Source organism: Mytilus trossulus, chromosome 6 (genome assembly GCF_036588685.1).
Source record: "Mytilus trossulus isolate FHL-02 chromosome 6, PNRI_Mtr1.1.1.hap1, whole genome shotgun sequence".
In the NCBI taxonomy this organism is placed as follows: domain Eukaryota; kingdom Metazoa; phylum Mollusca; class Bivalvia; order Mytilida; family Mytilidae; genus Mytilus; species Mytilus trossulus.
In genome coordinates this window covers 38,229,532-38,242,729 of record NC_086378.1, presented here as the reverse complement: position 1 = coordinate 38,242,729, position 13,198 = coordinate 38,229,532, and the positions used below count along the sequence as shown (strand labels likewise).

At 36.2% G+C, this 13,198-nt stretch overlaps 1 protein-coding gene across 1 annotated transcript; it reads left to right on the top strand.

The window, feature by feature from the left end:
- The first annotated feature begins 8,149 nt into the window (after positions 1 to 8,149).
- LOC134721297 (GATA zinc finger domain-containing protein 14-like) lies at positions 8,150 to 12,939 on the top strand. The gene is made up of 2 exons (XM_063584180.1): positions 8,150 to 8,355; positions 10,342 to 12,939. The coding sequence occupies exons 1-2, from the start codon at positions 8,307 to 8,309 to the stop codon at positions 12,903 to 12,905; spliced, it is 2,613 nt and encodes an 870-aa protein (XP_063440250.1). The 5' UTR covers positions 8,150 to 8,306; the 3' UTR covers positions 12,906 to 12,939.
- The last annotated feature ends 259 nt before the right edge of the window (positions 12,940 to 13,198 follow it).

Genomic DNA, 13,198 nt, shown 5'->3' with positions numbered 1-13,198 from the left:
GATACATTCTTATTCAGTTATGCTAGTTTTAAGCCATTGACCCATATGGGCGTATAGTGCTTTTCAATAAAGTTCACTAATGACATTTTCATTAAAAAATTAGATTTTTTACACCCTTTTTATTTTAGTTTGCAATGTTGCAGTATCGTCAACTGAAAGTTAGTGTCTATCTTGGTACGTCTGAGCAGTATAGTTTATGTTATGTACAATGTACTTGTATAGTTATGTTTTCATTAGATATATTTATGATTATTTATAAATGACCAATCATAATAGTGACCAAAGAAAGTTTTCATTGTCTATCCTTTTACCCATAAGTTGTATTAAAAAAAAGTCCCCAAGCTAACCTGGATAATAGTTTTGTACGAAAGCCAAAACTACAAAAGAATCATCAGTGATGCTCGAATAAAAAAAGTTAAGGCCAAATAAGGTAGAAGTTGAAGAGCACTGAAGACCCAAAATTCCGAAAGTTTTTGTCAAAAACAGTATATAACATTTTGTGTTTGGCTGTAACCTTAAAAGTAGTTCAAGTAATGAAACTTTTCAATTTACAGAAGTTTCAGACAAATATAGTATATCCTGTTACTTCATCTGTCATCTTATATATTAATGTAGTGCTCAGGATAGACGGTAATAGAATATATAATTACTATATTTAATGCTGTTGTGAAATAACAAATCGTTTTTTGTCTTGTATATTATTCTTTTGTGGTCTTACTCGTTTTTACATTTACAATATTGTTCATGTACTATCACACACACGTACTGGCTTATTTTTTCTTATTTATGTATATTTCCTGAATTTTCATTTTTTACACATTATGTTATCATGAAAAGTGCCGTCTAATTTAGTTTTTTTGTGCTTTTGAAATCATCAAAGAATAGTTCCATATCCATAATCAATATATTCAATTTAAATTGCAAAAAAATCTATCAATTTATAATAACGAAATCGCTTTTATGCAGAACTCATTATAATAAACATATCCAAAGAAAACCTTTTGCAAATTAAAGTCATTCAAAAAAGTAATCAAATAATAGCAATGCCAAAATACTACAGATAATGACTCACTATTCACCAGCAAGGGTACTGACACCGTTATAGCAATATAAACATTTATTATATATTTTGCCCAGAAATTTAGGTACGATCCGGGTAAAAAAGTTAGTCCTCTCAATCAACTTTATTATAAAAGGTTACCAATTCAACTCTATAATTATATTTTTAGATATTGTTTTTATGGATGATTATTATAAATATTGATTTTATTAGCAGTAAATTAAAACCAAACTAATAAAATTGTGAACACATAATTACAAATGCACATTTATTTCATGATTCTACAATTTGTCGATACCCATATTTTGTGTTTAGTATTTCTGTTGTGTCCTCTTACTACCCCGGATTTGTTTTTTTCTCAATCGATTTATGAATTTCGAACAGCGGTATAGGGAAAGCGGTAGTATTTAATTTTATGTCAATAAATACGTTACCATCATAAATTCTGAGTGCATCCATCTGCGCAAGTCTGACAGGCGGAAAACCCCAAATAAAAATATCATCCAATGAGAAGAGGGATGACCAGTGCCCGTATAACCATGCCTTTATATCATCCATTTTAATTTCCGCATGCGCACCGAGACACACGTATTTTTGTATTATTACATAACTTACAGAGAAGACTAAAGTTTTTTGTTTTTTCTATATTGAATATCGTAGGTATCCCCATACCATTATTTATTTGACATTTTTTTGTTATTATAATGTTGTTATAAGTGTTTAACTTCATACTTATTTAATTATGGAGTTTAATGCTCCCAGTCCTTACGAGGCCATAACGATGTTTTCTTAGACGGTTCATTACCTTTTCCTGTGACCGTAACAGCGGTAGGGCAGGGAACCCCTCCTATTAGTAGTCAACTAACCGACGTTTTTACTTCGGTGACTACTAAGACCGGTCAACAGACCCTGCATGCAGGTTCTGTCGGTTATGATGGAGGTGTCCCTACCACTGCTACGGTTACACACACCTTGTCTAGGCCAGTTGACACCACAGGGTCCATTTCATCTTACCCTGGTATCTCTATGAGTTTGAACTTACCTGGTTCTAGAGCACCAGTGTCCTATTGTGGCTTAACTTTACCGGCATCAGCTAGTAATGCCATGTCATGGTCTAGACTTCCTTGGTCTAAGGGTTATCCTTAGTCAGGCTTTTCTGGTCAGGGTTTTCATGGTCAAGGGTTTCCTGGTCAAGGTTTTCCTAATCAGGTTTTTCCTAGTCAGCCCTTTCCAGGTTTCTGGCCTTATTGTGGACCAACACCAGTTATTGTTCCACAGAGTACAACTCCTAATCTGTCAGTTCCTGCTCCTCCTGTAGCAGTGTCTAGTAGGGGTAGTAGTATATCTGTACCTGCTGCTCTGCCTACCTCTTCTGTTGGGCATCAGTCTAATCAGGTAGCTAACTCTGGCCCCTCCTAAGATGGGTTCAAGAGTATTTTGGATGATTTTCGTCAATCTATTTCTGCGGAATTGACTTCCTTCTCCAATCGCCTGTGTACACTAGAGAATAATGCCAATAAGTCAAGTTCTCCAGTGATTTCACTCCGTCCAGATCATGACATTGGAAGTGATCTGGAAGACAGTGATGAGGAGGAACGTTTTTCAGTCGCCCCAGGCAGCCAAGAAGAAGGGTTTACTTCGGATGAAGATGACAACTCAGTTCAGGTTTCTCAGATTGTTTCGCAACCTTCTGTTCCTGTGTCTTTAGCTTCATCTGTAATTGGTCAGTCTTCTACCAATTCTGGTAAAGAACCAGAGACTGAAGATGCTCCTTCCTCCTTGAAGGATCTCAGAGATTCTGTCTATACTATCATGAGAGATGTCAACAAGGTGCCTTTTCAGTCACCTCCCAGACCCAAGAAACTAACCTCCACTTTTGAGGCTTCATGTGGTCTGTCTGTAGATGATAATAAATCTCATAGTAGTTTTCCACAGTCTAATCATATGTCCAACTCTTTGCAGATCATTAATGATGGGATTGTGTCTAATGAGTCCCAATTTTCCCAGATTAGTGGTTTCGGTCTGGCCTCATTCTCTGAGCAGTTCCGCTCTAAGGATTATGAAATTTTTGACTCTACTTTGGGTAAAGTAGTACCCAAATGTGACAAAGTATTATCATCTACTATTTCTTCTAAACCCGCCGATGGACTGCGTCTTACCTAGTCTGTTTGGTCTAAAACAGAGAATCTCTTAGAAACGCTTCTCATGTTCTAGGCACTGCTGAACATTTCTTATTAGCAGTTGCCCCAGTTCTTAAAGACTCTTCTCTTCCACCAGAGGTCAAACCTTTCCTATTACAGGTAGACAAGGCTTTGGGTGCCTCCCAATTGCTGATTATGGGTTCCATCGCCAACTGCACCTTATCCAAAAGATCTGAAATTTTGGAGAAGGCAAAGGTGTCAGATAATCTTAAGAATGCTTTAATCAAGTCTCCTTTGGATGAGAAGATATTTGGGTTACCACATGATGAGGTACAGAAACATCTCAATCAAACTCCAGTCCCAGTGAAGGTAAATGTATCTGTTTCGGGAAATAATTCTAAACGAGGTAGTTATTCTTCTGCTGGAGGCTCATCTTATAATTCTCAGGAGAAGAGGAGGAAAATCAATAATGATGGAGGTAATAAACCCAAGAAATCTTCAATCCCTAGGTCTAAACCTAACAGTTTTAAGAGAGGTGGCAAGAGGACCAACCCCTCTTCCTAGGAAGTTGCCACCTCGTACGTTACTGTTAGAACCCAATCCAGAGATGTACTAAAAAACTCCTCTTTCTCAATTACCAGTAGGGGGGAGGTTAACTCATTTTCTAAAAAAAATGGATAAGTATTACCTCAGATTGTTGGGTTCTGTCAGTAATTCGAGGGGGATTGACTCTTCAATTCAAAGAACAACCACCTCTTTTACCTGTTCCTATCCCACTGTCCAATACTCAAGATCCACAGAAATTTCTTCTTCTGTCAACAGAAGTAGAGACTCTTTTGACAAAGAGGGCAGTGGAGGAAGTCCCTGTATCTTCAATAGATCCAGGTTTCTATTCTCGTCTCTTCCTTGTATCGAAGAAGACCGGAGGAATGAGACCAGTCATCGATTTGTCTATCCTCAACTCTTATATGATTATTCCCCATTTAAAAATGGAGACCAATCGTTCAATAAGAGCTTCTATTCTTCCAGGTATGTGGACAACATCCCTGGACCTGACGGACGCTTATTTTCATGTTCCAGTTTGCCATTCATACCGCAAATGCCTTCGGTTTGTTTGGAACAAAAGGGTTTACCAGTTCTTGGCTCTCCCTTTTGGTCTGTCAACTGCACCACTAGCTTTCACCAAACTTATGCAGGTAGCAATTGCTCACCTTCATTCACAGGCTATTCAGATTCATTCTTACCTGGACGACTCGCTGATCAAGGAACTTTCTCCCGAGAAACTCTATCTCAATACAGATGTAGTCATCAGATTGCTGCTCTCTCTGGGGTTTCTCATTTCTTGGAAAAAGTCGGACCTCATTCCGTCTCAGGACTTTATTTTCCTAGGCGAACATTACCTTACTCATCAGTGCATAGTTCGACCTCCTCAGGAAAAGTTTCAGAATCTTTGTTCAAAAATTCATCTGTTTCTATCTCAAAAAACAGTCTCTGCTCGCCAGTTTTCACAACTGCTAGGTCTCTTGAATTCTCTAGCCGATGTTGTTCCACTTGGTCGCCTTCACATTCGACCTCTTCAATTTTATCTACACCAACATTGGCTCCCAGCTACACAGAATTGGGAGTTTCCAGTTCCAATCATTCATCAGGAATTGTGTCCTCATTTGGTTTGGTGGACTTCTCAAGCAAACGTTTTGAGAGGCCAACTTCTGTCCTCTCCAGTTCCAAATCAGACTCTGTTCACAGATGCCTCCAACCTCGGTTGAGGAGCTTATCTGGAAGGTCTTTCAGTGTCAGGAGTGTGGACTCCAGATCTTTTGAAGGAACACATCAACATACTAGAAATGAAGGCAGTGCTTCTTGCCCTGTCTCATTTTCAGTCCCTACTGCAGAACAAATTTCTGGTTCTAGCAACGGACAACACCACTGTGGTGGCCTATTTGCGAAACCAAGGAGGAACTCATTGTTACGAGCTGTATCTTTTAGCAAGAGAAATCCTTCTTCTTTGCAATCAACTTCATCTACAGATTGTAGTTCGTCATGTCCCAGGGAAACTCAATGTGTTAGCAGATGCTCTGTCAAGAACACTTACTCCAGTCAATACAGAGTGGGAACTTCTACAATCAGTATTTCAGGCAATAACACTTCAGTGGGGGTCTCCCCATGTAGACCTGTTTGCAACAAGCCTCAATTACAAAATTCAAGTGTTCATGTCTCCTGTACCAGATCCGAAAGCTTACGCAGTGGACTGCATGAGTGTTCCTTGGGACGGGATGTTCGCTTACGCTTTCCCACCGTTCAGATTTCTGTCACAAGTTCTTCGGAAGATCTCAGCAGAGCAAGGGTTGCTCCAGCTTGGCCAAAACAAGCCTGGTTCCCAGATCTTCTTCATCTATCCTGTGCTCGTCCACTGGTGCTACCAGTACGACACAATCTTTTGTCCCAGTTCAAGGGCAAGATACTTCATCCCAATCCAGAGAAGCTACATCTGTTCGCGTGGCTTCTCTCAGGGATAGCTTCAAGGAGAGAGTTTTTTCTGAATGCGCAGCCAGACATCTCTCCAGGGCAGTCAGAGATTCCACTAACATCGTCTATGATGCCAAGTGGACTATCTTCAGTAGTTGGTGTAGTGGGAAGGAAATTGATCCTTTCCAAATTTCTGTACAACAACTAGCAGACTTTCTGATCTTTTTGAAGAGAAAGGATTATCTCCCTCTACTATTAAAGGCTATAGATCAGCTATGTCTAGGACGATTCAACTGTCTGGAGGTCCAGACTTTGGTAATGATGAATTCATTTCTCTTTTAGTTAAGAATTTCACTCTTGAACGCCCTAGACAGAGAGTTTTAATCCCGTCTTGGAATTTGAGTCTTGTTTCATCAGCTTTAAAAAACCATCCTTTTGAACCTGCGGAAAAGGTTGAAATCAAGTTTTTGTCGTATAAGTGTTGTTTCCTTTTTGCCTTGGCTTCTGGTAGAAGAAGAAGTGAAATTCATGCTTTTTCCACTGCTGATTACTGCCTTCGTTTTAATAGGGATAAGTCATCTGTTACCCTATTAACGGATCCAGCTTTTTTAGCCAAAAATAAAATTCCTGGTAGAGGTTCAGAACCGATAGTGATTCCAGCCCTTCCTGTTGATTCAAGTTCTAAAGTACTCTGTCCTATCCGAGTCTTACTTTTATATCTTCAGAGAACTCAAAGTCTCCGCACCTCCTCAAATTCCAGGTTATTTATTCCTATTAACAAAGGAAAACAAGATTTGTCTGTAAAAAACATTTCAACTTGGATTTGTAAAACTATTCAATTAGCTTACAGTTTTTTCTAATGAAGAACTTCTGAATAGTATGCATATTAAAGCCCATGATGTTAGAGCTATTTCTACCTCCTGGGCCCTGTTTAATAATGCTTCTTTAGAGTTCTGGTTCAGGGGATTCAGCTTTGTGTTAGATTCTATATTTCACTCAGAATTTATGATGGTAACGTATTTATTGACATAAAATTGTACATTTTTAAAGTAAAATGAGATTTTATTAAATAAATACTTACCATCATAAATTAAAGGTCCCTCCCAACCTCCCCTTCATCCCCTGTTATTTTCCTATGGCTTCATGCTTACGTTGGGAAATTAAAAGGATGATATAAAGGCATGGTTATACGGGCACTGGTTATCCCTCTTCTCATTGGATGATATTTTTATTTGTGGTTTTCCGCCGGTCAGACTTGCGCAGATGGATGCACTCAGAATTTTTGATGGTAAGTATTTATTTAATAAAATCTCATTTTACTTTAAAAATGTACAATTTTCCCAGCATTAGGTTGGCCTTTTGTGTACCCAAGACAGGTGAAGGAGGTAAAATTAGGAGTGCAAATAAGGGTACCAAATATTTTTTTATTTATCTATGAATAACTGCAGTGTGTAAATTTATAATTTAAATTTTAAAACCTATTGAAATATTTTCAAGAGAATTATTCGAAAAGGCTTCCAAAATTTCATAAATTTGGTGCAAAATGACGGTGGGCATGGATAACATAAACCAGCGTCGTTGGAAATTGGTCATGATACTATTTGGCTGCAATTTTTAGAATACAGTAATAAAGTTCTAACACCCCACATGACTGTTTTATCCAGGTTTTTATTATAAAAACTGGTAAATTTAGGAAATGTTAGTATTGTCGCCTATGGCAGAATAAATAGTACCGTTTTCCCTATACTTCTGTTGCCTTTATTTGGCATTGAACAAGGTCATGTTTTATCTGACTGTTAATGGCGTCTATACACTAAATACATTGAAATTTGGATGTGTACTGATTGATAATTTAGTCTTAGATATATGTAATTTGCTAATATGAAACTTGTTTTACATTCAATTGATGTGTTTCAGCATTTTATCTAAGGACTTTTCGTTTTTAATTTTAGTTGGAGCTCGGTATTTTAGTTATTTTACTTTTTTGAGTGCATTATTAATGGTTATTTGTAGTAATACACTCCCCGAACAAATGTTTTATCACTATTGTTCTGTAACATTTAATTATTTGTTTTGAAAAATTATCAAAAACCTATATATTTCTTTATATTTAACGAACAGTTCAATTAGGCGGATGTGGTTTAGAAAGATACATGAATAGACTCCTGGTTTCTATATCCTCGAAATAAAGCATTTCTTTGGAGCGTTGTTCTATTATATGTTCTTTATATGAACGTTCATTGAAGCTGTCTTTAGGAGAATTGTAATTATTTTTTTTTCAAGCAAAAGAAGTAAATTGAATATATGTTTGCGGCCAAAAGAATAATGAAAATTCCAGAAATGTATATCTAGGGTAGGTTTCTGTTCAGGAATGTACATACTGCAGTCCCAGCACAGCGATCAATGACACCGCTTATCTATTACATGTTTTCAGTATCTTTTCATGCTTAAATTTATCAAAATTGTTTAAATTAGTTTTAACTAATCATTTGTGCACGTTTTCATTTTTATCATTTGAGGACTGAAGACTTTATCATAATGCTATCAGTTTGATACACGGTATAAGTTTCCACCTGCTGGACTATTGATGAGCACTTGTGAACAAAGATCATTCAAGTCGAGCTGGAAGAATAAAGATCATGATCTATACATATTTGCCTGTATTCTTGCTTCTGTTTGTATTGTCTGGTGAGTAATGTTTCTGTCATTATTCAAATATAGTGTTTCTTAAACCGTTATTTAATGAATGGCTATTATGTATTTTGATTTTATTGAACCATAAAGTAAGCGAAGCGGATTATGTAAAATGTGAAAAGTCAAAAATTAGTTTTATGGTTCAATAAAATCAAAATAAATTATTGCCATTCATTATAAATAAATTTCTATAAAAAATAAGGCTCAAAGAACTTTTTATATTATTTATATTAACAATAACAATCGTACACACATGTTGGCGTATGAATACACAACGTCAGAGCGGGCGTGTCGCTATCAAAATTGACAACATTGGAAATAAAACTAATAATTTTAACCAATCAGAAGACAGTAAAAACAAAAAAAATATTTATAAAACGTTGAAAACTACTAGTACATTTATATTTTAAATAAATTATACAATTTGAATTGCACCCAAAAAATTGTGTCGATGATTATTGTGTGCCTCTTTGACATTCAGTTAACAAGAATATTCCAACTACACAACAACACAACAAAACAAAACAAACATGACAAAACAATAAATCAAACGAACGAGAAGAAAAGGTACTTATAAAAGTCAACACACGAGGTGTGCCAATGAGCAAGTCTCCATACAATATAGGAATATAGGTATTAATTGTACAGAGCTGAACAAGTTATGAAAAAAATATTATTTTACCAAATGCTTTCCTCAAAAGAATTCCTTAAAACACAAAACCCACCACAAGGAGAAAAGGAAAATTAATAAGGTTCGTGACTTAATCCACGCGGTCTTTTCCAGAGACAAAACCACAATGAAACAAGACCAAAGTTCAACAGTTCGACAGGTGTGTAATGTTACTACAAAGAATGCTCACTTTTATGTTAAACCTTAGTAATCCATATTACCACAAAGACACAAAACGGATTTCGTGTCATATTTCGTGTGTATCGGTTAACAGATTTTAATTATTTTACATGATCACGTTTGCTTGCACTACATTAAAGCCAGAGGTGATTCATTTTGACAATGGGCGTTAGACGATTAAAGAACCAGTTTGAGCAACACCAGATAGAAGCCATACCTATTCTGACACAATATTTAGAGTTTCAGTTACATCAATAAAAACTACGATGACCATTTTCTCTCGCAATTCTTATATAAACTTGCTTAATTATTGTTTGTAAATTTGTATTCTCATGTAAATGTATTTAGAAATTTTAAATGTTCTGTTAAAGCCTTTGTCCGCTAGTGATAACAAACAAATTCAATAATCCAAACAAATAATTGTAACTGAACAAACATTTCAGTGCTTCGAATCAACGTTCCATGTAACAACTTCTTTCTTCCTGTAACTAAATTTTCAAACTTACAAATCCCGGCCTTGTTCACTAAAGGTGTAAAATCTTCAATTCAAAATCCCTTTATATTCAACCATTTCTTTTAATTCTAAAGGTTCAATAAATGTTTTACCTTAAGTTTAACTACATGAAAATCATATACCACTATATCCTTAATTATACCAAGTCTAATTTTTACTTTCTACAAGTCAACTTTCAACCCATGTTGAAACATGATTTCCATAAATAACCTACTACGGAAAATAGCACCCTGTTTTTATTGTAAATCGTAATCAGCATCATTTTCAGCACATCTACCCTAAAACTGTAATGCAGGTATGCAAAGTAAAATGAGGTATCAAAATGGTCAAATATTTTCATTCATGCAAGTTCATTTGCTAGTTTGAAAAAAAACCGAAACATCAAAAGCACTATGTCAGAGAAGGGCTATTCTTACATATATTTTAAATGTGATTGAGTTAATTCATGGTGTTGCACCTAAAATAAAATGGAATGGTTTAGAAGTCAAACATTTCGATAATACTTCAAATGACGCGATGTTTTATTGCCTTAATTTGTCGTTATTTTACTTGATTTATGTGCGTGTAAAAAAACAATTTTATGTAACTATTCTTGTATGTTATTCTTATTCTTCAGATGCATACCAACCAAAAAGAAATTATGACCCCGACATCCTTATGCAAAACATGATGACCAGTCTATCTGGAGGTGAACATAACCAAAGACCCAGGGTGTTTGGAGATTCTTGGGGAATTTATATTCATAATCCTAATTCATATTTACAACATTATGGAGAACATAATTCGGTAAACATTGGTGACAAATTAGTTAATAATCAAGCATCTACTGATATGAAAATGAACGCAATAAATGGAGATAACTTCAAAAAGAACACAATGAAAAATTATAACATGAACGGAGTATCTTCGGTGGAGAAGAATTCTGCAGCAAATACAAATAAGTATATTTTCAACCCAAATACTCTTATTCAGCAGCTTATGCACAATTCGCAGAATAATAATTACGACATGTTAAAAGATTACTTGCCAACAAATTTCGTCCATCAAACAAACCAAGCACATAAAGAGGATACCAAACAAAATAATAAAACTGAGCATACCGAGACTTCCCGACAAGGTACACCAGCTAAGAACAAAAGCATTTCAAATATTAATAATTTGCCCAAGGATAAGACTGAAAAGCAATTAGATTATGCATTTAATGGAAATTCTAAAAGTACGCATGAAACAAAAAACAGATTTGATGCAGCTCAGTTAAATAAACAAATGATGAAAATTACGTTTTCTCCGAATAATTTGAACGCAAACATAAATGGACTTATTAAAAATGGATCAGTTAATGAATTTGCGGACAACTCAAAACAATCATCAAGACATGGAACATTTCATTCCGATGCCACAAGTCTCAATTCCAAAATGTTACGTAACGCCGGATATAATCCAGTTTATGTAAATGCTGCTACAGGTTTAAATAGAAAACATAAAAGAAGGGGTAGCGATTTTAACCCAAACACCATTATGAGTAAATATATGGCGCTCAGAACAAATGGTAATTTGTTTGGATCTTATCACCCGAACGACATGCTAAACGAAATTACTTTATTTTCAACAGAAAAAGAGAACAGTCAGAGACCATTAGAGTTTGACCCAAATGGTCACAGCATGTTTCCTTCAGTTCAGCATACTGATTGGGGGTTCTCAAATTATAATCCATTGCATTCACTGGAACAATACAATGGTCGCAATAATGACAAGGGAACAGCTGGACCTAGTCAAGAAGGATTCAACCCAAACAAATTAAACGACCACTTAATGGAAATTCTTAAACAAAAAATGACAGAAACTTCAAAACAGCAAGCTGAACACATTGTCAATGGTTTTAATCCTGATACATTAAATCGTAAACTTTTCCATAGTCTGGGATATAACCCTGGTACCGTTTCTATGAAAACAAGTGTACCAATGTTTCATGAGAATGTACCACAGCCCTTCACAATTAAGTCAGAAAATGTAACTCAGCAAAATGGGCTTCCTGGTATAGGCACTTCCAAAGTGTTTGGAGAAACAAAATCTTCTACTCCGTCACAAAATGGGTATGTTAAAAATACACATTCTCTTTATGAAACCACAGGAACTATAATTTTAAGCGGAATCCAAACACAACAGGTTACTCCTAGTACATCAACAAATCTTCAAAATAACCATGGACAAACACAAATAACAAATAGCGGTGCTGGCATTAAAAATCATAATCTTAATTTTGGAGTCACAAACCAAAACAGTGCACAAGGAGTTAATTCAATTTTCAAGGGAAACATAATTTCACAAACTGGGGCTACTAATACAGCCAATGCGCAAGCAACAGGAGTAGGGTCTTTAAGTGGATCTGTGCAGACTGAAGGGAATGGCTACCACCAATCTATGTATCAGCAAGGACCAACACAAGGTATGATAAACAATACCTCTGTGTTGACAGGAGCAGGTGGTGTAGTAAGTCAAACTCATGCAGGGGGTCTGGGTAGCACGACCGTTCAACACACTGGAGTAGCATCAGGTAATGGACAAGGGCAAGGTATTGTGTCTTTAGGATCGAATACAGTATCACAAACTGCAACAGGTGGTCTCGGGTCGACAAGTGTTGGGCAGACTGGTAGCGGCTCCACTGGTTCAAATGTTATTACGCAGACAAATGCTGGTGGCCTTGGATCTAATACTGTATCCCAGTCCGCGGCAGGCAGTCTCGGGTCAACAGGTGTTGGTAAAATTGGAAGTGGATCACTTGGTTCAAATACAGTAGCTCAAACAAATAGCGGAGGTCTCGGGGCTGATACAGTATCTCAGACTGCAACCGGTAACCTTGGGGCCAATTCCGTTTCACAAACAAATACTGGAGGATTGGGATCTAAAACTGTGCAGCAGACAAATACTGGAGTCGTTGGCTTTACCTCTGTTTCTCAAACAAGCAAAGGATCATTAGGGTCCAATTCCGCAGCACAAAGCGGTGCAGGAAGCTTAGGAACCAAAACTATCCAGCAAACTTATGGGTCACATACTATTACTCAGGACGGAGTCGGAAATCTAGGAAATAGTGGTTCTGTTGCACAGACAGCAGCTGGGTCCTTAGGTTCAAATAGTGTTAAACAGACATCAGCTGGAAGTCTGGGAGTAAATAATGAATAAATAATTGTGAATTTTCAGATATAATCCATGTTTATCATTTTTCGTGAAATTTTAAGCCTAAAATATATTTGTCTTATAGTCTTGTTTGATTTGTCCATTATAAAGAAAACTTATCATAAGAAAATATTGAAATATAAAAGGAAAACCAAATATACAAATATGTAAGTGATTTTTAGTATTAAAAAGTATTGTCTGACAAATGCAAAAAAAAAGTGTTACTCAGATGTAAGCTGGCGTGTTAGTTCATTCATCGGACATGCGAAATATAGATTCCTACACTGCAACAAGTGTAT

Bases quoted from the DNA above. Each gene is read 5' to 3' on its own strand.
- LOC134721297 (XM_063584180.1), top strand. From the start codon at position 8,307: ATGATCTATACATATTTGCCTGTATTCTTGCTTCTGTTTGTATTGTCT. The intron at 8,356-10,341 runs GTGAGTAATGTT...CTTATTCTTCAG, and splicing joins GCTTCTGTTTGTATTGTCTG to ATGCATACCAACCAAAAAGA.